The 24,499-nt window shown below is 43.7% G+C and overlaps 1 protein-coding gene across 1 annotated transcript in view; it reads left to right on the forward strand.

Annotated features, from left to right (window-relative positions):
* The window catches only part of ASIC5 (acid sensing ion channel subunit family member 5), a 68,484-nt gene extending 47,800 nt beyond the window's left edge, over positions 1-20,684 (forward strand). The window contains exons 8-10 of the mRNA XM_030192230.1: positions 626-794; positions 17,502-17,593; positions 20,503-20,684. Of these exons, the coding sequence (XP_030048090.1) occupies positions 626-794; positions 17,502-17,593; positions 20,503-20,684 (443 nt within the window). The remainder of the gene's footprint in view (positions 1-625; positions 795-17,501; positions 17,594-20,502) is intronic.
* Positions 20,685-24,499: the final 3,815 nt, after the last annotated feature.

Below are 24,499 nucleotides of genomic sequence, written 5' to 3' on the forward strand. Positions count from 1 at the left end.
GGAACCATCATTGCACATTCGATGTTCCGCCTCCTTATTATGTATGTACATACACTTGAACCAGCTGTAAGGTCTTCACCATATATGGGATATTACATTATAGCAAACAAAATACTGTATATTGAAACGCATTGCCTAACATATTTAAGCACTGCTAACTATGTGTTACATTGTAATATGCTAAACTCTAAGCCCAGCACATGCCAGCAATTCAGTTATTTGATTTAAGCATAGGGAGGTACATGAATGTTCAAAGACACCAATATTACTAGCCCCACAAACAAAACAAGTCAATTGTCCAAAGACAAAAATATATAACAAAATAATCACTTCCCTTGAGGATATAGCGTGCTCGTGTTTGTGCTCAAATCATACTCCATTCATCCACTCATTCTCGCCATTTCACATATCCCTCTGGGGATATAATGGTTGCAATAGGCATGGACTGAGCACATTTAAACACAAATTTATTTTTATTTTTTAATTGCGTTAAGAAAAGGTATAAAAATATATTTTGTCCGAGACTGTGTCTAATGTCAGTTTCTTCTCCATGTAGAACGCTTATGCATGTGGCATTCTTTCATCCACATTTTTTCAGCTCTTCTTTATCTCCTTGACATTTCAGATAACATAGAAATATTGGGGGTATGTTCAGTGGGAACACACAATACGACCTGCCCTGTGCCTTGTGAAGAGACTGAGTATCCTGCTACCATATCCTATTCTACATTTGCAAGCGAAAAAGCTGTAAAGTTTCTTTCCATGAAACTAAGAAAAAGCTCGGAATACATCAGGTAAATCCTATTCATCAGTGTGAGATTTCAGGCTGCTTTATTAGAAGCATTGGGGCCGATATTCAAAGTGATTTTAACTGGCCAGAAATGCCATTTGTTTGGGGCATTTACAGGGGGATGATCAGAAGCAAATGCCGGCGATACCGCCCCATGATCAGAGCCCTCGAGTGTGTGAAACAACCCACTTGAGGGCTCTGAACGCAACTAGCATGCAAAACAGGGCTAAACATATTCATCCCCAATATTTCGCAACCAGCGCACCAAAGATTGGGTCACTAGCCACGGCAAACCCTACGCCAGCTCCGAGCTGGCGTTAGGGTTTGCAGATCATTGGGGAGGAATGGTGAGCCCTGTCTAGCATGCAATTGGATGTTGGCAGGCCCCCATTCCCCCCAACAAAGCAAACCTGGACCCCCACGATAATCCCCCCCCCCCAGGTTCAGGGATCCAGTGGGTCTCCAGCCCCCCCCCCCCCAACTCCCCTGAACAAACAGTCCCTGGGCGACCAACCACCCCCCCCCCCCAGCGACAGGGGAGCTGGAGGTCCGTTGGACCACTGGTCCCCCCCCCCCCGACGATACCCCCCTAGGTTCAGGGAGGGCTGGAGATCCGGTAGGTCTCCAGCCCCCCAACCCCCCAGCAAAGGGTCCCTGGTGGTTCAGTGATCAATCCGCCCCCTTCCTCCCTACCTCCCCCCCCCCTACCCCCTACCTTGTGGGTTGGAAGAAGGAGGTAGCCTGCCTTCCTCCTCTTCCTTCAACGCCGCAAAATGGCAGTGCCCAACCCTTCCCAGTGTATCCTGGGATGCGCTGTGCAGGGCTACACACCATATAAGGGAGAAATTCCCTTATATGGTGTGTAGCCCCACCCAGCGCATCCCAAGATACACTGGGCAGGGCTGGGCACCGCCATTTTGCGACGTCAAAGGAAGAGGAGGGAGGCAGGCAGGCTACCTCCCTCCTCCAACCCACAAGGTAGGGGGGTAGGGGGGTTAGGTAGGTAAGGAGGGAGGGAGGGGGTGGATTGATCACTGGACTACCAGGGACCCTTTGCTGAGGGGTTGGGGGGCTGGAGACCCACCGGATCTCCAGCCCTCCCTGAATCTGGGGGGGGGGTATTGTCGGGGGACCGGTGGTCCAGCGGACCTCCAGCCCCCCCTATCGCTGGGGGGGGGGGGTTGGTTGGTCACCCTCTAGGCCACCAGGGACTGTTTGTTGAGGGGAGTTAGGGGGGCTGGAGACCCACCGGATCTCCAGCCCTCCTGAACCTGGGGGGGAGATCGTGGGGGGGGGGGCGGAGGTCCTCCAGACCATCAGCCCATGTTGCTCGGGGCAGGGGTAGTTGGGACCTGGTGGTCCCATGGACCTCCAGCCCGTGTTTGACAGGTTTGGGCTTTTGACAGCCCAGACCTGTCAAACAAGTGCGGGAGGATTGTGCTGAGTGCATGCTCAGGCACAATTCTCCCGCACTTCTACGCCATGATCAGGCCTGATCCTAGTCTCTGATGGTAAATCATTCCCCAACAGCACACCCCTGTCACCTTGACTGCACTTTCACACCCACAGTGAGCCCTATTAGGACCCCCAATCCCTCCCAACATAGTGAGCCCTATTAGGACACCTGCTTCTCCACAGTGAAGACAGCCCCTCTGGATTCCCCCAGAGAGTCCCCCATGTAGACACATGCCCAACAAATGGAAGCCTCCACCAAACTAACCCCCCTGAATCCCAAGGCCCACTGAACTAGCCTTAAGCCACTTGTTCCTCTTCCCTCCCTCCCATCTAGTCCCCAGGCTTAGCAAGGGTCTCTGGTGTCTAGTGGGGCAAGAGCAATGCCCACTTGCTCCTGCCTCATGGTTGCCAGGATCTAAAATGGCCACTGAGACCTCTAGTGGTAATACCATGATATTGCCACTAAGGCTCTGGCTTCCAAATATGGGCATTTTAGAAACTTCACCTCAAGAGGTAATATCAGATTTTTTTATGACTAAAGGTCTTGGTAGCCATTTTGGTTCCTGGCAGCCACAAGATGGGAGTGAATGAGCATCTCTGTCATCCCATTGGACACCAGGAACCCCCAATAAGCACAGAGAATGGGTCAGGGGATGGGGGGGAGGGCATGTGGCTTAAACTGTGATCTGTTAGTATATTTGTTGATTCCTGGAATATTGTTTATCCAGTCTTTTTAATTTGTGTAATCCGCATAGAACTGTTAAAGTACTGGTGTAATATAACATAACATAATATGTGTCGGACTCATGCTCACGTGAGGGCCTCCCATGAGGACAGGCACTCTGGAGAGGTTGTCTTTGTTGAGGGGATTGGGTGCCCTAATAGGACTCATCATGTTAGGGAGATCTGGTTTTCTAATAGGACTGACTATGTTAGAGGGGGGAGCTGAGTGTGGTCTAAGTGGTTGAAATGTGGTGCCTCCTTCTCCCTGCCCTCCCCATGCCCCCTTGTCATCTGGATGCACTTGGCTTTCTGACGTCTGAAAGATCTCATTCCAAAATGACATTTAAATGTCTCAGTCTCTCCAAATGTTTAAATAATGCCATTCAGATATCGAGATGCTTCTAAAACAAGGGTCATAGGTGCAGACATTGGGCACCTATGGGGTCAATATTCAAAGTGATTTAAATAACTAGAAGAGGCTCCTGGTCATTTAAATCACTTGTGTGGGCCTTTATGGGTATATTCAATGGTACTTAGCCCGATAGTGTTCCTGAGTATCCCCTCTAACCACCTACGCCAAAACTGGATAGTTTATGAGAGGGGCAGGGGTGGAGGCACAAAGAGCAAATCTTAGCCAGTTAACGGTGAATTTTAGTCTGCTAACTGGCCAAGTAACTACATAACCACAGGCTGAATATCAAGCCCTATAGACCAGTTTCTATATATGGTGCCGAAAAAAAAATCAGCGCTGAAACAAAACGCGCTTAGAGCTATTCTTTAAATCTTGCCTAAAGTTAGACGCGGTTTATAGAATACACGTAGTGACCGCCCCATGACTAAAATTTAGGTGCAGCCATTTATGCCAACTAAAACCTAATGTAAATGCCCATGCTTTATTTAGGTACGGACCAGGCATATTCTGTAACAGTGTGTGTAATTTTTAGGAATGTGTATGACCCACCCATGCCCTTCCCATGGTCATGCCCCCTTTTGTGATCTGCACATTAGAATTTATGTGCACTACCTTACAGAATATGCTTCGAAAGTTGCGTGCATAAATTCTGATTAGTGCCAATAACCGCTTGTTAGTGGCTAATTATCAGTGCTGGTTAGCTTGTTAACCAATTAAATTGCACATGCAAACTGGCTACGCATGCTGATTTGCGCACGCAACTTTTATCACCATTTATAGAATCTGGGGGTATAAGTCTAGTATATACGTTTGGCCATACGCTGCAGTTAATATATGTGCAACCCTATGGGTTAAATTTGAAAAGATTACCTGGCTCATTCTAGATCTGGTGTGGAGATAGTGAGCAGTGCAGTGAAACTGAATAGTCTGTGTGCATGCGCTGAGTATTCCGCATGCTGATGGAACTCTCAGGAGAGTGACAAACAGCTCAGGCTGGCAGTTGGGAAGGAGCTGTATTGGTGAGAACAGGTTACTAGGAAAAGACTGGAAGAAAGCTGATGCTGGAGATCATCACCTGAAAGAAAAGGCGCCCACCGTTCAAGAGAGCCAGAGAGAAAACAAAGAGAACAGCTAAGTGACTGAAACTATTTCAAAAAGTGCACATAAGAGAAAATAGTAAAGGAAACCTGAACAATAAGTGAGATATAATTAAATGAAGAAAAAAAGAGTAGAGGAAAACTTACATGTTGAGATCCTTGAAGGTCTCTGGAAATCTGAAAGTCAGGGGAAAAGAAAGTTTAAAGAATCTAGTGTTTTGTAAAATTGAATGTGCTTAAATGATTTATGTACCTAATATTTATACTTATCTGAAAATGCTCCCAATCAGTGCCGTAGCGAGGGCTAATGGCACCCGGGGCGGGTCGCCACTGCGCACCCCCCGGGTGCAGCACGGCGTGACTCCCCACTCTGCGGCGCACCCCCCCCCCCGGAGTGCAACCCCCCCCCCCGGACCGCATTCTTACCTGCGGGAGGGCCGATCCGCCCCGAGTGCACGTCACTAGGAGCTGCGTCGGCCCCGCTGGTTCCCTGCTCTCTCTGCCCCGGAACAGGAACCTGTTCCGGGGCAGAGAGAGCAGGGAACCAGCGGGGCCGGCACCCCCTGAGCACATGCACCCGGGGCGGACCGGCCCTCCCGCCCCCCCCCCCCTTCCTATGCCACTGCTCCCAATGTTTCTAAACTGATTTGTGTTGCAAACCTGTAATTGAAATACATATGTTAAATTTGCAAGTTGGTAAAATTTCATTAACATTTAAATATAATTCAAATAATAAAAAAATATTTTCTTTTTATTGTTAAATTCCCTGGTTGGTGTTGAGCCATTTTGGGGAAACACTGTGACATATTTGGTACCATCATTGTAATACCTTGCTCTGCCACCAGGGGGTTTACATGTGTGTAAGAGTGTTCTAGTTCCAGGGGCTACGAAGTTCACTTAAGAATAAGATTTACTAAAGCGTTATCTCCCATTTCTGTTTCTGAAAAGTGCCATGCACCAAAACTAATAACAGATTTGGAAAGCCATAAAATATCATTAACACTGCATGCTAGAATATTATTTTACTGCTGGCAACAATCGATCATGTTGAAACATTCTCCCATTACTGAGTTTATAGCACTTAGAAATAAAGCACAAATAATAAGATACAAAAGTTGACAACAACCAAACGTGAAGCCTATTGATTTCTGCAATATGAAAGGGGAGAGAAATCAATTTACAATGCTGTTTTATAGATATGTAAACAAAGTAATCTATAATGCAGGAAGTGTCATTAATTGATTCTATTAGCACACAGATTACTTCCACATCAGAAATGTGAAATTCAATCATTTATTGTTATCATAGATCTGAGCAATTGGGGCTTCTCACAAATGCTTTTACAGTGTATGCTCTTGCCTATTCAAACAAAGCCATCCTTTGTTTAAAGGTCATTATAAATGTCGTAGCACAAAGGTCACCAATTCATATTGTTAACAACAACATTTCAGCAAACCTACAGAGTGATCTATGTACTTATCCTTATAATTGTATACTACTCATCTTGTCCCATCTATATATCTCAACTGCGCTTGCCTCCCTGCTACCTTTGTAAGATGTTTCTCGATAGCACCAATATCCTAAGCTGCAGAAAGTCTATAAAATTCAAGCACAACGCAATTACTTCCTCCCAAATATTATTAATCTAACTTTCATAAATATTTATAATATTGATGGATCCATCAGAATAGTAGCATTCAGCCCTTAACAGATTGTTAGCACCAAAGCAGACTCTTAATTATAATTGATCCAAATCAGTCCCTTTAAACAGCATCATAGAACTTATCTCTATTTTTCTGTTTTCTTTTTTCTTTTTTGTAAAATCCAAGAACAGCCAAAAGGCTGTTGAAGTTGTGTACATCACGTACAGTAGATATTTTTCTGTTCCTGGATGACTCACAATTACAAAACTAAAGTGTTAACTCAGGACTTGAACCTTGGTCCCTTGTGTTACAATCCATTACACTAACCACTAGGCTGCCCCCTGCTCCGCGTGAGTATTGCTGTGACCATTTTCTAAAAATGTTGCCATACAGACAGCCATGTCCCTTATTTTCCACCATTCATAATTTGGACATTCCAGTTTGTGAAATGGCTGTTCATGATGGACATCTCCAGCATAAGGACATCCATCTCACATATTTTCGAACATGGAATCATGACATATTTCCAGTTCGAAAATACCTGACAGATGGATGTCAGTTTAGAACGTTCTGACATGGACGTCTCTATTTTGACTTGGATGTCCTTTCGAAAATGCCTCTGCACTTATTCATTCATGCCATCTTATTTGGCATGGTAAGATCATTTCTTCATCAACGTCATTAATAACACTGACAGATCCACTTCCTACCAATTTCTTAAATTAGCAATTCAATTCTTATCTTTTTTCACTCCTTTATTTCTCCGAGTTTTAGTACTGGATTTTTTCCTTCTAATTGGAAAACAGCTATATTGTTTCCACACTTAAAAGACTCTCATGGAGAGCTTTTCAATCCTCTGTATTTTCACCCAGTCTCTCAAATTCTGTTCCTTTGCAAAATCATTGAAGGGTAATAAGGTCATGAATTTGATATATCGCCTTTCTGTGGTACAACCAAAGCAGTTTCCATGTTCTATGCAGGTACTTTCTTTGTTCCTATTGGGCTCATAATCTAAGCTTTTAGATCTTAGGCAATAGAGTTTTAAGTGACTTGCCCAGGGCCACAAGAAGCCGCAATGGGAATTGAACCCAGATCCCCAGCCTATTGCACTAACCATTAGGCTACTTCTCATAAGTACATAAGAACATTAGCATTGCCATACTGGGACAGTCCAAAGGTCCATCAAGCCCAGTATCCTGTTTCCAACAGTGCTCAATCCAAGTTACAAGTACCTTGCAAGATCCCAAAACAGTACAATACATTTTATGCTGCTTATGCTAGAAATAAGCAGTGGATATTCCCCAAGTCCATTTTAATAATGGCTTATGGACTTTTCCTTTAGAAACCAACCTTTTTTAAACCCCACTAAGCTAATTGCTTTTACTATATTCTCTGGCAACGAATTCCAGAGTTTAATTACACGTTGAGTGAAGAAATATTTTCTCTGATTCGCTTTAAATTTACTACTCTGTAGCTTCATTGTGTGCCCTCTAGTCCTAGTATTTTTGGAAAGAGTAAACAAGCAATTCACATCTACCCGTTCCACTCCACTCATTATTTTATAGATCTTTATCATATCTCCCCTCAGCCATCTTTTCTCCAAGCTAGAGCCCTAGCTGCTTTAGCATTTCCTCATAGGGAAGTCATCCCATCCTCTTTATCATTTTCATCGCCCTTCTCTGTACCTTTTCTAATTCCACTATATCTTTTTTGAGATGAGGTGACCAGAATTGCACACAATATTCGAGGTGCGGTCAAACTATGGAGCAATACAAACGCATTATAATATCCTCATTTTTGTTTTCCATTCCTTTCCTAAGAATACCTAACATTCTATTTGCTTTCTTAGCCACCACTGCACACTGAGCAAAGGGTTTCAACGGATCATCAATGATGATGCCTAGATCCCTTTTCTGGTCGGTGACTCCTAATGTGGAACCTTGCATCATGTACCTCTTTCCCACATGCATCACTTTGCACTTGCTCACATTAAACATCATCTTCCTTTTGGATGCCCAGTCTCCTAGAGGGGCATTTTTGATATAACATCTAAGTCTGAATTTGGACGTTTTACAAAAAACGTCCAAATCCAGACCAGGAAAGAAGGTCATTTTCAACAAAAAAAAACCATCTATCTTGCCCTTTTGAAAATACTGTTTGAAAGAACGTTTTGTGATTTGGATGTTCTATTTTTTGGTCCATTTTCAAACAAAAAAACGTCCAAATCTAAAACATCCAAAATAGAGGACATAGTAACATAGTAGATGACGGCAGAAAAAGACCTGCACGGTCCATCCAGTCTGCCCAACAAGATAACTCATATTTGCTGCTTTTTGTGTATACCTTACTTTGATTTGTACCTGTGCTCTTCAGGGCACAGACCGTATAAGTCTGCCCAGCACTATCCTCACCTCCCAACCACCAGCCCTGCCTCCCAACCACCGGCTCTGGCACAGACCGTACAAGTCTGTCCAGCACTATCCCCGCCTCCCAACCACCAGTCCCACTGCCCACCACCGGCTCTGGCACAGACCGTATAAGTCTGCCCAGCACTATCCCCGCCTCCCAACCACCAGCCTCACCTCCCAACCACCGGCTCTGGCACAGACCGTATAAGTCTGCCCAGCACTATCCTCACCTCCCAACCACCAGCCCTGCCTCCCAACCACCGGCTCTGGCACAGACCGTACAAGTCTGTCCAGCACTATCCCCGCCTCCCAACCACCAGTCCCGCTTCCCACCACCGGCTCTGGCACAGACCGTATAAGTCTGCCCAGCCCTATCCCCGCCTCCCAACCACCAGCCCCGCCTCCCGATCTTCCATTCATAACGAAATTAGTTTATCTTTGGAAACCTGTTTCAATTTCCAGCAAATTTAGCCCAAGAAAAGGTGTCATTTCTGATTTACATAGTAGATGACAGCAGAAAAAGACCTGCACGGTCCATCCAGTCTGCCCAACAAGATAAACTCATATGTGCTACTTTTTTGTGTATACCTTACCTTGATTTGTATCTGCCATTTTCAGGGCACAGACCATAGAAGTCTGCCCAGCACTAGCCCCACCTCCCACGCATGCCTTGGCCTAAACACCTACATCCAAACCCACCCCAGTATTCTCAGTGGAGGAGGGTAGTTAGTGGGGTCCCGCAGGGGTCTGTGCTGGGTCCGTTGCTTTTTAATGTATTTATAAATGACCTAGAGATGGGAATAACTAGTGAGGTAATTAAATTCGCCGATGACACAAAATTATTCAGGGTCGTCAAGTCGCAGGAGGAATGTGAACGATTACAGGAGGACCTTGCGAGACTGGGAGAATGGGCGTGCAAGTGGCAGATGAAGTTCAATGTTGACAAGTGCAAAGTGATGCATGTGGGTAAGAGGAACCCGAATTATAGCTACGTCTTGCAAGGTTCCGCGTTAGGAGTTACGGATCAAGAAAGGGATCTGGGTGTCGTCGTCGATGATACGCTGAAACCTTCTGCTCAGTGTGCTGCTGCGGCTAGGAAAGCGAATAGAATGTTGGGTGTTATTAAGAAGGGTATGGAGTCCAGGTGTGCGGATGTTATAATGCCGTTGTATCGCTCCATGGTGCGACCGCACCTGGAGTATTGTGTTCAGTACTGGTCTCCGTATCTCAAAAAAGATATAGTAGAATTGGAAAAGGTACAGCGAAGGGCGACGAAAATGATAGTGGGGATGGGACGACTTTCCTATGAAGAGAGGCTGAGAAGGCTAGGGCTTTTCAGCTTGGAGAAGAGACGGCTGAGGGGAGATATGATAGAAGTGTATAAAATAATGAGTGGAATGGATCGGGTGGATGTGAAGCGACTGTTCACGCTATCCAAAAATACTAGGACTAGAGGGCATGAGTTGAAGCTACAGTGTGGTAAATTTAAAACGAATCGGAGAAAATTTTTCTTCACCCAACGTGTAATTAGACTCTGGAATTCATTGCCGGAGAACGTGGTACGGGCGGTTAGCTTGACGGAGTTTAAAAAGGGGTTAGATAGATTCCTAAAGGACAAGTCCATAGACCGCTATTAAATGGACTGGAAAAATTCCTCATTTTAGGTATAACTTGTCTGGAATGTTTTTACGTTTGGGGAGCGTGCCAGGTGCCCTTGACCTGGATTGGCCACTGTCGGTGACAGGATGCTGGGCTAGATGGACCTTTGGTCTTTCCCAGTATGGCACTACTTATGTACTTATGTACTTATGTACTTATGATGTACTTCAGATGTGGTAGCTGTAGCCCTGCTTCTTCCATCTGAAACTGTCATGAAAGGGAGCAAAAATGTTTCAGGAGTATGTCGAAAAGCCAGGACTAGTCTCAAATATTCCCTCACTCAGCAGCTGTAATCCAACAGGCAACCTAGCCCCGGGCAGCTCTGCAGGAACTAAAAACCTTGCAACTTTTACAGGAGAAAATAACTTTTAAGCAGTGTGATGCGGGGATGCCCATCTAGCTTCTTACTAAGGTAGTGCTACCACCCCTGCGCCCAGAACCGGATCCTTTGAGGTGGCAGCAGTGGGATCCACAACTAACCAGGGTGGACTTGGCCATTTCCAGCGGTTTTTCCCTTGCTCACAGACTTTGTGCCATTATTATGGTAGTGGGAGACTGGACCAGAGCTGCTCTATCGAGCAGGGAGTATTCCGGGCTGTGAGACTTGCAACACAATAGCTCCCGCAGAACGAGGCGCCAGCTAGATACCAACACCCCCACCCACCCCCTCCCTGGGTTCGGGCTGGGGGCTCACTATCTGCCGGTGCAGTTCGGCCGAAATGTGATCGCTCAGCTTCACGGACCCGGTGAGCAGGAAGAAGAGCCCCTGCCCCCAGCGCACGATCCGTAGCACAAACGCCATTCCTGCTCCAGATCCCGCTCGATTGTGCAAGGAGGAGTGGCTTAATGATTAGTGCAGCAAGCTTTGATCCTGGCATCATGGATTCAATTCCCACTGCAACTCCTTGTGACCTTTGGCAAGTCAAATGCACAAGGGGTGTTTTTGGATATGATGCCTAAGTCTGAATTTGGACGTTTTTTGTAAAACATCCAAAATCAGAACAAGAAAGAAGGTAATTTTCTAAAAAAAAAAAAAAACCATGTCTATCTTTTCCTTTTGAAAATGTTGTTTGGAAAAACGTTTTGTGATTTGGATGTTTTATTTTTTGGTTCATTTTCAAACAAAAAACATCCAAATGCAAAATGTACAATTTTCACAAGAAAATCAACAATAAAGTGTGGTAAAAGCTTTGGTTGTAATGCAAATCTCAAAGTGCATCAGAAAGGCCACACAGGAGAGAAACCATTTGCATGTACAGAGTGTGGTAAAAGCGTTGGTCAGAAGGTAAACCTCACAATGCACCAGAGAATACACATAGGTGTGAAACCATTTATATGTCCTGAGTGTGGTAAAAACTTTGGTTGGAAAGAAAGCCTCACACGGCATTAGAGATCCACATAGGGATGAAACCATTTACATGCACCGAGGACGTAAAAGTGTCAGTTGCATTGGGACAGGTAATTAGGGAATGTACACTCTTGCTATGAAGTATGGAAAATAGCACTCTTGTATTTAGATATATGTAATGAGACCTCATTTTATCTATAGATTTATTTATTATTACATTTGTACCCGAGCTTTCCCACTTAAAGCAGGTTAAATGCGGCTTACATAATAATATGGATTACAGAGTATTGATAGAGAAAATATTAGTTAATTACAGCAGAGTAATAAAAAGAGATGGGTAGGTAGAGATGGGGAAGGGTGAAGGCAGTATGAGAGGTATGAGCAAGGGGTAGATGAGCATTGGAGGAGGGGTAGAGGAGACGGGAGGGGGATGGGACAGGGGGAAAGCATAGGGAAATATGGTGGGAGATGTAGTCTGAGTCATTGTTGTTGTCTTCAGGATATGTGTTGGGTAGATGGGTTCATAGCATTAGATTGGGTCATTTGGGTAGGCTTGCTTGAACAGATGGGTTTTTAGTGATTTCCGGAAGGGTAGATAGTCGCTGATTGGATGGGTCTGGGGAGGCCATTCCACAGTTGGCTGCCTAAGAAGGAGAATAGATCTGAATTCAAAGCCCAAATCTACTGATAAACAATAGACACAAGGCTCGGATGTTATTAAAAAAATAGAAAGCTTGGCATCGGGTAGAATAGTGGAAAAGTGACATCCCAGGAAAGCAATAGGGCATCCTTGGAAGCACTGCAGTGGATTTAATAAAATGCTCCCAGGTACACAACTCACCATTGCTCCCTTACCTTGTCTGCTGAGCTCCCCAAAACCCACTACCCCCAACTGTACACCACTACCATAGCACTTACAGGTGAAGGGAGCACCAATATGTAGGTACACTAGGTTTCTGGTGGGTTTTGGAGGTCTCACAGTTTCCTCCAGAAGTGTAACAAGTAGGGGGAGGTAGAAGCCTGGGTCCATCTGTCAGCAATGCACTGCACCCAACACTAGACTACTCCAGGGACCTGCATGCTATTCTAATGGACCTGAGTATAACATCTGAGAATGGCAAGTAATATTTTTAATCATATTTTTGGGGGTGGGAGGGGATAGTTACACCCTAATATCCTTTCGTTATTGTCCTATCGCCCTATCATTTCCCCATTGTCACATTCCATTGTTTCTATTCCTAGATGATATTTTGACTTTGACTTTGTCTTCCCACAACTCTTCACAATGTACCCATAATCGTATTATGACCAATTGTATTTCTATTATTCACAACATATTGTAAGCCACACTGAACCCGCAAATAGGTGGGAAAATGTGGTATACAAATGCAATAAAATAAATAAATAGTGACCACTGGGGGAGTAAGGGGAGGTGATCCCCGATTCCCTCCAATGGTCATCTGGTCATTTGGGGCATTTCTTGAGTGGCATGGAAGAGTAGCCTAGAGGTTTGTGCAGCTGACGTTGGTCTTGGGAAGTGGGTTCAGTTCCCACTGTAGCCAGTTATTATAAAAACTGGTCTAGCTCAAAATGTCTAAGTTTTAGTCCTGGGCATTTTTGTTTTGCTCCATTATGGCTGAAAAATGTCTAAGTCTTAGGAACTCCCACCTTGAACACACCCCTGGCATGCCCCCTTGAGATTTGCACATATGTCTGACAGACTTCAGAGAAAAATGTCTAAAAAGAGGTTTTGAAAATTTTTGTGAGAAAAACTTCCAAATGCAGACTTATGTCACTTTTTGGACGTTTTTCTCTTTTGAAAATGCACCTGCTAGACTCATAAAGTCCTTTTGTAATTTTTAACAATCCTCTTGAGATTTAACAATTTTGAATAATTTTGTATCGTCATCAAATATAATTACCTTACTAGTTACTTCCATCTCTAGATCATGTATAAATATGTTAAAAAGCAACGATCCCAGCACAGACCTCTGCAGAACCCCACTATCTACCTTTCTCCATTGAGAATACTGACCATTTAACCCTGCTCTCTGTTTTTTTATCTTTTAACCAGTTTTAAATCCACACTAGAACATTAACTCCTATCCCATGATGACTCTCCAGTTTCCTCTGCAGCCTCTCATGCAAATACCTTGTCAGTTCTATGTGGGTCACTTAAAAAGATTCCAGAAATAATTGGGAAAATACACATATGACCTTTTCATTATATATAAGACCTTAAAATATTTTAGTATAATGTATCATTCACTAAAGCAAATATCTCTTAAATAGCCAAGGGGGTCTTTTACTAAAGATTAGCTCGAATTATCTGAAGCAGGGCCTTGCTGCAGATAACTTGAGCTAATCTTTAGTAAAAGACCCCCCAAGTTTTCAAAACTCTCCAAAACAAAAGAAAGCTATTAAAATATCTAAAATCCACTGGTAAATCATTCCACATTTTTGTTGCTGCAAAAAAAAAAAAAAAAAAGGAAGACCGAAGAATCTTTTTGAACCTGACTCCTTTAAATGACAGTAAGAGGAAAACCAGAAAATCTTTCAAGCTTATAACACTATTGTGAATTGGAGAAACTATCAATGAAAGCATATATTGAGGAGCCAAAAATAGTAACACAAGCTTTGAAATAAATTCTGGCCTGAATAGGCAGCCAGTGGGCCTTGCAATGGTGTCACATTTATCAGCAGAGTAGACTGCAGTGTTTGCAACTTCTTTAAAAGTATATAAGTAAATCCCACAAATAAATTACAGTAACCAGCTGGTTTAGTATCGAGGCTTGTACAATCAATTTAAATTGAACATAGTCAAAATAATGCCTGATTCTACTTTAAATGCCTCACCACTTGCTCTTCCCATAAAATCCCATTGTACCAGATTCTACTTCTATGCTGGTGACAGTCAGTTGTTTTTTTCATTAGATTCAAGGGACTCCCACACTATTTCTGAGATCTCCTTGAAACCACATTTTATTGCTGATTGTTTATGTGACAGTGGTTTGAAGTTTAATATTTCCAAAATTATTGCTGTAATTGTTCCTTGGGGAATTCCATTAGATGAACATCTCACCTTATCTTACTGGTACAGAATTCATTTTTTACGTTACAACAAATTTGTGCAGCTCATTTACTTTTTGATGGCCAAACATTATGATTGTTAATTTATTCTTTAGTAATATTGTGTTTGCATTATTGTAATTCACTTTTACAAGGTTTACCACAGTATTATTTTATAAGACTACAAATTGTCCAGAACACCACAGAAAAGTTAGTCCATGAAGCCAAAAAATATGATAGCGTTACTCCTTTACTTATCGATGAACACAGACTCCCCTGTATAACCTTGAAAATTTATCTCCATCCCAACACATTTTACATACTGGCATACCCCCTTTCTTGCTCAACTTTCTTACACAGCATTTACTTGTCATTCCTTCATATTTGCAAGCTTATTCACACGTGGCCCGTTTATCTTGCTTTAATATAGCGGCTCCAACACTGAGGAATTCTCTACCTTATAGAGCTCCACTCAGAACAGACCACCCGAACTCTCGTCCACTCACTCATTACCTCTCGTCTTGACTATTGCAACCTTCTCCTCGCCGGCCTCCCGCTTAGCCACCTATCCCCCCTTCAATCTGTCCAAAACTCCACCGCACGTCTTATCTACCGCGTGAACCGATACTCTCATATCACCCCTCTCCTCAAGTCGCTTCACTGGCTCCCGATCCACTACCGTATACAATTCAAGCTTCTCCTATTGACCTTCAAGTGCACTCAATCTGCAGCCCCCCATTACCTCTCTACCCTCCTCTCCCCATATGTTCCCACCCGTAACCTCCGCTCTCAGGACAAATCACTCCTATCTGTACCCTTCTCCACCACCGCTAACTCCAGACTCCGCCCCTTCTGCCTCGCCTCACCTTATGCCTGGAACAGACTTCCTGAGCCCATATGACGTGCGCCCTCCCTGCCCATTTTCAAGTCCTTACTCAAGGCGCATCTCTTCTCTCTTGCTTTTGGCGCCTAACCACCTTCCCCATTCCCGATACATACACTGACTACATAGCTTATTACCTTTAGATTGTAAGCTCTCTTGAGCAGGGACGCCGATGACACAAAATTATTCAGGGTCATCAAGTCGCAGGAGGAATGTGAACGATTACAGGAGGACCTTGCGAGACTGGGAGAATGGGCGTGCAAGTGGCAGATGAAGTTCAATGTTGACAAGTGCAAAGTGATGCATGTGGGTAAGAGGAACCCGAATTATAGCTACGTCTTGCAAGGTTCCGCGTTAGGAGTTACGGATCAAGAAAGGGATCTGGGTGTCGTCGTCGATGATAGGCAGAAACCTTCTGCTCAGTGTGCTGCTGCGGCTAGGAAAGCGAATAGAATGTTGGGTGTTATTAGGAAGGGTATGGAGTCCAGGTGTGCGGATGTTATAATGCCGTTGTATCGCTCCATGGTGCGACCGCACCTGGAGTATTGTGTTCAGTACTGGTCTCCGTATCTCAAAAAAGATATAGTAGAATTGGAAAAGGTACAGCGAAGGGCGACGAAAATGATAGTGGGGATGGGACGACTTTCCTATGAAGAGAGGCTGAGAAGGCTAGGGCTTTTCAGCTTGGAGAAGAGACGGCTGAGGGGAGATATGATAGAAGTGTATAAAATAATGAGTGGAATGGATCGGGTGGATGTGAAGCGACTGTTCACGCTGTCCAAAAATACTAGGACTAGAGGGCATGAGTTGAAGCTACAGTGTGGTAAATTTAAAACGAATCGGAGAAAATTTTTCTTCACCCAACGTGTAATTAGACTCTGGAATTCGTTGCCGGAGAACGTGGTACGGGCGGTTAGCTTGACGGAGTTTAAAAAGGGGTTAGATAGATTCCTAAAGGACAAGTCCATAGACCGCTATTAAATGGACTTGGAAAAATTCCGCATTTTTAGGTATAACTTGTCTGGAATGTTTTTACGTTTGGGGAGCGTGCCAGGTGCCCTTGACCTGGATTGGCCACTGTCGGTGACAGGATGCTGGGCTAGATGGACCTTTGGTCTTTCCCAGTATGGCACTACTTATGTACTTATGTACTTATGACTGTCCTTCCCCTTGTCTAAACTTGTACAGCGCTGCGTAACCCTGGCAGCGCTATAGAAATGCTAAGTAGTAGTAGTAGTAGAACCTTCCTATTTGAAGTTTAGAGCAGGACTTAAGACCTATTATTTTACTCAGGCTCTCCCTTCTACAAGTAGTTAGCATGACTTAATGCCCTTAGCATGTGTTGTTACCTGGTACAGCATTTTCACTCTAGTCTCATTCACTTCCATCTCCTGCTATTGTATCTTAGTATAAATGTACTATTGAGGGAAAGGGAAATGGGACTTGATATAGCACCTTTCTGAGGTTTTTGCAACTACATTCAAAGTCTTCATCAGTCCTATAAAAACCCTCCTGTAAAGTTATTATCAATTTTATTACATTTTTCTTATACCATTTTTTCATTATCATGGTCTATACTCAATCAGGTACTTATCTGGAACATAAGCTGCCTCGCTCAACATAAGTAAGGCAATGCAGCTTATGTTCCAGATAAGTACCTGATTGAGTATAGACCATGATAATGAAAAAATGGTATAAGAAAAATGTAATAAAATTGATAATAACTTTACAGGAGAGTTTTTATACGATTGATTAAGAAGGTGAGCTGGTCTGTAGTCCAAAGCACAATTAAGACGTGACCTAAACCACTGAAGTCATTTTTCTTCCTTGTCATTTTTAGCAGATTGGAAGTTAATTGCATTTTTATTTTTTGGAATAGTGAAATTTTCTTCAGTGCAAGTTTAAGCCTTTGTTGGAAGTAGTGCTCTATAATGACTTTCTACTCCATAATTAACTTATCTTCCTTCTCATTATTTCTATGTCTAAGTATCATTTATGTTCTCCTTTACTGTAGGAAGAATTTGGTCTACATTGACATTAAATATCATGACCTGAATTACAAGATGACACAGCAGCAGAAAGCACTGTCATCGACAGAGCTTCTAGGTAAGTAAAAGGCTATGTTAAGATTATAAGATAGTGTTTCTTCCTATAGAAGGGTGTCACCAGGCACATTTTTAGTGCAAGGACCATAGGAGAAGGAAAAAGAGAGTAACAATTTTGGCCCAATAATGCTACTACTACTACTTATCATTTCTGTAGCGCTACTAGACGTACGCAGCGCTGTACACTTGAACATGAAGAGACAGTCCCTGCTTGACAGAGCTTACAATCTAATTAGGACAGACAAATAGGACAAATAAGAGATAAGGGAATTACTAAGGTGGGGACCGGCTCAGGAAGTTTATTCCAGGCATATGGTGTGGCAAGGTGAAGGGAACGGAGTCTGGAGTTAAGCAGCAAAAAAGAATTAAAACCCCCAAAGCAAGAGATAAAAAAAACACACCCGTGTGAACTCATAGCCAAAGCTAGACTAAAGGGACTCATGAGGTACCAGTGCATGGGAAGACTTTTCTGAATTCAGAGAATATTCTGTGTCGATCCCGTTGTTATGTCATACACTTGTCGATGGAGAATCTAAGTCATGCTACTACAAAGGAACATTATGAGGAAAAGGCAAAGACCAAATAAAAGAGCAGTAAACTGAGAATGATAACATGGAACCTGTTCACACCTTGCTGTGACTAACAGATGAGAACATTTATGAACTCTACTCTGTATACAACTCTTTAAAAATGTCAAAAGCGCCTCTGCAATTTCTAGCACACCACAAACCGTACCTGAAATTCATTTATATATCATGCACGCATAAACTGAGCAGCCCATTTACAAAGGTGTATTTTTTAGGAAATGCATCTCCTAAAACACAGTGATTACTAAAAATTTCTAAATTTCTTGAATATACCAAAGAAAACATTTTAGGACCATCAAAGGGATTATCATCAGGTGAATAAAGTCACACTAATACATCTTCTTCACCCAAATCATCATCATCATCATAACTATTACTACTACTTATCATTTATATAGCGCTACTAGACGTACGCAGCGCTGTACACTTGAACATGAAGAGACAGTCCCTGCTCGACAGAGCTTACAATCTAATTAGGACAGACAAACAGACAGACAAATCATGAAACAAAATTGAATATCACTAAAACATTTTTTAAAATTATTCTAACTAATAGGAAACACGCTAAGGCCACTTTTTGCTGCAGCTTTGTAAAAGCGCCACATGGAGGGGCATAATCGAATGGGGCTGGCCATTTATAAGGGCGGCCATCTCCGGGGCCGGCCCCAGGAATGGGCGGAGACAACCGTATTGTAGAAACAAGATGGCCGTCCATCTTTCGTTTCGATAATACGGTCGGGGCCGGCCAAATCTCAACATTTGGGCTGCACTTAGAGATCGCCGGCGTTAGAGATGGCCGCCATTGGTTTTCGCCGATAATGGAAACTAACAGCAGCCATCTCAAAACTGGCCAAATCCAAGCCATTTGGTCGTGGGAGGAGCCAGCATTTATAGTGCAGTGGTCCCCCTCACATGCCAGAACACCAGCCGGGCACCCTAGGGGGCACTGCAGTGAACTTCACACATTGATCCCAGGTGCATAGCTCCCTTACCTTATGTGCTGAGCCCCCCAAAAAACCCCAAACCCACTACCCACAACTGTACAACACTACCATAGCCCTTAAAGGGTAAAGGAGGGGGCACCTAGATGTGGGTACAGTGGGTTTCTGGTGGGTTTTGGAGGGCTCCCATTTACCACCACAAGTGTAACAGGTAGAGGGGAATGGGCCTGGGTCTGCCTGCCTGAAGTGCACTGCAGTACCAACTAAAAACTGCTCCAGGGACCTGCATACTGCTGTGATGGAGTTGGGTATAGCATTTGAGGCTGGCATAGAGGCTGGTACAAAAATGTATATTTTTGGGGTGTGGGAGGGGTTGGTGACCACTGGGGGAATAAGGGGAGGTGATCCCCGATTCCCTCCGGTGGTCATCTGGTCAGTTCGGGCACTTTTTTGAGGCTTGGTCCTAAAAATAAATGGACCAAGTAAAGCCGGCCAAGTGTTCGTCAGAGCCGGCCTTCTTTTTTCCATTATCAGCTGAGGCCGGCCATCTCTTAACCACGCCCCCATCCCGCCTTCGGTACACTGCCAACATGCCCCCTTGAACTTTGGCTGTCCCTGCGACGGAAAGCAGTTGAAGCTGGCCAAAATCGGCTTTCGATTATACCGATTTGGCTGGCTGTAGGAGAAGGCTGGCCATCTCACGATTTGTGTCGGAAGATGGCCGCCCTTCTCCTTCGAAAATAAGCAGGATAGACATCCAAGTTCTGATTTTACAATGCAGGGAATGTCCAGATGTCAAGGGGGTGAGTCTAGGGTGGGCCTAAAAATAAATATTTAATCCCCATTTCAGAAGGTGAATGAACATCAGTGTTTAAGGAGATGCATGTCAGGAGTTAGACTTGTAACCTGGGACATCCAGGTTTCAGAAAAGTGCACCTATTGAGCAGCACAATGAATATTCATGAGACAGATTTGCATGCATTGCCTCCACTGCATGCAAATCATGCCTGGCTGGGGTGCCTCCAGGACCAGGTTTGGGAGCCACTGGGTTAAGCCCATTTTTCAGCTTAGTAAAAGGGCCTCTAGGAGCATTTATTCACCTAATTCAACCACCAAAAATACTAAACAGAGAGGAGAACTGAAAAGGAAAGGGCATCGTACAGTAATGTTCAAGTGAACTCTAAAGATAGTTTAAAACTAGTGCTTGAAAAAGAAAGAAACATACGGTAACATAAATCAATTCACTTTAGCTTGTATAACATAATTTATTGCTAGCCCAATAATGTCTGTTTTTTAATTGAAAGTTAATCTTCCTAGTTTCTGGAAACAGAAGCTCCCACAGCTGAGTATTTACACTGACTTCTTGTGTCATTCTATTACAGCCGATGTTGGCGGTCAGCTTGGTCTGTTTTGCGGCGCCAGTGTCATTACAGTCATAGAAGTTTTGGAATACGTTGTTACCAATTTCTACTGGATGTGCATCTTTCTTCTTCTGAAATTAGTGGAAGTTCCTCAGTGTACTCCCGCAGCTCCAAACCAGCTAAAGACAGTCCAACAGTGTTAAAGCCCTGTGGAACCTGAATCATGCTCTGAATGGTTGTTATTTCTTAGATAGCAGCAGAATCCCCCAATATATTACAAACTTTTGCTGAGGATTCATTACAATGGGAAAACTTGATGTCATTTTTCCGTCTGTCATCATTTTTCTCTCTGTTTCCATGAGCTTAGTAGTTGGTGTGGATGAGCAGACTAAATAGACCAGATAGCCTTTATCTGCTGATATTATTCTCTGTATCCATGTTCAATTTAATTTAATTCATGGTTTTATAGCCCGCTACTTTCAGCTTGACAAATTGTATAGCATGGGTTACATGACAAAAACATCCATAACATTTATAACAAGCCAAAAAAAAAACGTACAATTTCAAATTTCCTACCCTATCCAGAACAATGACTAATGCGTAAACATCTTCAATCCTTTGTAAAAGAGCCGAAACAAATAAGGTTTTTGATAGCTTCCTTAAAAAATATATAGGAGCCCTTTTTTCAAGCTGCAGTAAGCACTAATGCGTATTATCGTAGCTTAAAATGGCGTGGTGCGTTGAGGCGTTCCTTGGTAAGGTGCACATGTGCGCTCGCTACCCATGCACTAAAAATACATTTTATTTTTTTGAAAAAAGAGGACTGTCTGGGGGGGGTGAAGAGTGGGCATACCTGCAGTAATCAGCACAGCCATATTGTTACATGCTAACTGATTAGCTCGGGATTAGCATATGAACCCTTACTGCCTACAAAATAGGCAGTAAGGGCTCATGCTAATTTTTGTTAATGATCGTGAGTTCATGGATCTATCTGATCATTCATCTTACCATGCTTCCCTGTTATACATGGAGTCCATATTCTGCTGAAGGAAGAGGTTAAAGGGAGTGGGACTTAATATACTGCCTTTCTGTGGTTTTTCCAATTACATACAGATACTTATTTGTACCTGGGACAATGGAAGGTTAAATGACTTATCAGGGTCACAATGAGCTGCAGTGGGACTTGAACCCAGTTCCCCCGGCTCTAAGTCTGCTGCACTAACCACTAGGCTACTCCTCTACTCTCTTAAGCCTTACCATTATATTTGATAATCGTCTCACTTTCACTAATCCTATTTCATCTTTAGTTAAAAAGTCTTTGGGGTCCTTTTACTAAGGCAATTTTGCTAAAGTCCACAGACATTTTCTGAAGTCTTTTTCATGTTTGTCTTGAAATATTTATAATTTTTTTAAAAACTTAAAACAAGTATAAATAAGATTGCATAAGAATTACAGAGTGGCACTGATTTTGTGTTCATCCATTCCCTTTATATAAGACCACCTCTGCCCATCCTCGTCTCTTTAACCCATCTGAAAAGTCTTGTCACCTTGCTTTATCTCCTTAGGTAGCTTTTCTTCCATTTGCACCTTTACCATCCTAATCCAACCAAAATTCAACAGACCTTTGAAAATAAAGCTGTGCTTGTTTCAATTCCAGGAAATTTACTAAGGGGTCCTTTTACTACGGTGCACTGAAAAATGGCTTGCGGTAGTGTAGGCTCAGGTTTTGGGCACGCGCTGTAAATGGACGTGCATCAAAATCACCGCACATCTATTTTGGGTCTGACACCTTACCGCCATTGACCTAGTGGTAAAGACTCATGCAGTAACCAGGCGGTAATGACCTATGTATGTCAAGTACCACTTAGCGCACGTCCGATTCGCGCATCCAAAAATAAAAAATTATTTTTCAGACGCACATATCAGATGCACCCCAAAAATGAAATTACTGCAAGAGCCATGCGGTAGTCGTAAGATAACTCCATTTTGGCACACATTGGGTGCGCGTAGACACTTAAGTGGCTTAGTAATAGGGACTCTAATTTTTTGCTTCTAAATTTCACACAGTACAAGTCACTAAGCAGCAATGATAACAGCTGTCCAGCAGATGGCAGAATAGCATTAGTATTGGCTGATACATTTTATGGATTGTGCTGATGAGCCAAATTTTAGGACAGATTTTTATAAATTGGGCAGCCCATTTACAAAGGTGTATTTTTAGCAAATAGATCTCCTAAAACACAGTGATTACTAAAACTCTAAATTTCTTGAATATACCAAAGAAAACATTTTAGAACCATCAAAGGGATTATCATCAGGTTAATAAAGTCACACTCTCTACTACTACTACTATTTAACATTTCTAAAGCGCTGCTAGGGTTACACAGCGCTGTACAATTTAACAAAGAAGGACAGTCCTTGCTCAAAGGAGCTTACAATCTAAAGGACAAAAATGCAATCAAATTGGGGCAATCTGGATTTCTTGGATAGAAGTCAATGGTTAGGTGCCAAAAGCGACATTGAAGAGGTGGGCTTTAAGCAAGGATTTGAAGATGGGCAGGGAGGGGGCTTGGCGTATGGGCTCAGGGAGTTTATTCCAAGCATAGGGTGAGGCGAGGCAGAAAGGGCGGAGCCTGGAGTTGGCGGTGGTGGAGAAGGGTACTGAGAGGAGGGATTTGTCCTGTGAGCGGAGGTTACGGGTAGGGGCGTAGGGGGAGATGAGGGTAGAGAGGTAATGGGGGGCTGCAGATTGAGTGCATTTGTAGGTTAGTAGGAGAAGCTTGAATTGTATGTGGTACCTGATCGGAAGCCAGTGAAGTGACTTGAGGAGAGGGGTGATATGAGCATATCGGTCCAAAATGTTTTTTTTTCCCCAAAATTCCACTCTAAGGGCCCTGTTTACTAAGATACACTAGCATTTTTAGCGTGTGCTAAAAATTAGCGCACGCTAACTGTGTAACATAGTAGATAGTAGCAGATACCTGTACGGTCCATCCAGTCTGCCCAACAATATAAACTTATTACATATGGTATGAAGTGTTACATCATATGTATATTTTTAGGGCATAGGCCATAGAAGTCTGCCCGGCACTGGCCTCGTTCTAAAATTTCTGATGTTGTTGTCAAAGCACCTGAAAAGCTCCACTCCAGCCCATCCAAATCTACTCAGCCTCCATCAGGGCACAGACCGTAGAAGTCAGACCAGCACCATTTTTGTTACCTAATCTCAGTGCCGTAGCGAGGGCAGCTGACACCTGGGGTGGGTCGCCGCTGCGTACCCCCCACTCCGGGAGCAGCACGGCGCACCCTCCCCTCTCCGGAGCGCACCCCCCCGGAGCGCGTACTTACATGGGAAAGCGGCGAGGGACGGGCAGGAGGGCCGAACCGCCCCGAGTGCATGTCGCTGGGAGCTGCGTCGGCTCCGCTGGTTCCCTGCTCTCTCTGCCCCGGAACAGGAAGTAACCTGTTCCAAGGCAGAGAGAGCAGGGAACCAGCGGAGCCGACACCCCCCTCCCCAGCGGCATGCACCCGAGGCGGACCGCCCCACCGCCCCCCTTCCTACGCCACTGCCTAATCTCCCCTAAGTTTCTTTGGAATCTTATCCTTCTAAAGAGGATTCCTATGTATTTGTCCCATGCATTTTTGAATTCCATTACCGTTTTCATCTTCTCCACCTCCCATGGGAGGGCATTCCAGGTATCTACCACCCTCTCAGTGAAAAAAACTACTTCCTGACACTATTCCTTAGTCTGCCCCCTTTCAATTTCAATTCATGCCCTCTAGTTCTACCACCTTCCCGTCTCTGGAAAAGGTTTGTTTGCCAATTAATACCTTTCAAATATTTGAACATCTCTATCATATCACCCGTTTCTCCTTTCCTCCAGTGTATACATGTTTAGGTCAGCAAGTCTCTCCATGTACGTCTTGCTGCCTAAACCCCCTACAATTTTTGTTTTTCTCTGAACAATACTAATCTTAGCGGTATTTAAAGCTGAACTTTCCAAAGACCACGCCATAG

Source organism: Microcaecilia unicolor, chromosome 2 (genome assembly GCF_901765095.1).
Source record: "Microcaecilia unicolor chromosome 2, aMicUni1.1, whole genome shotgun sequence".
NCBI classification, from domain to species: domain Eukaryota; kingdom Metazoa; phylum Chordata; class Amphibia; order Gymnophiona; family Siphonopidae; genus Microcaecilia; species Microcaecilia unicolor.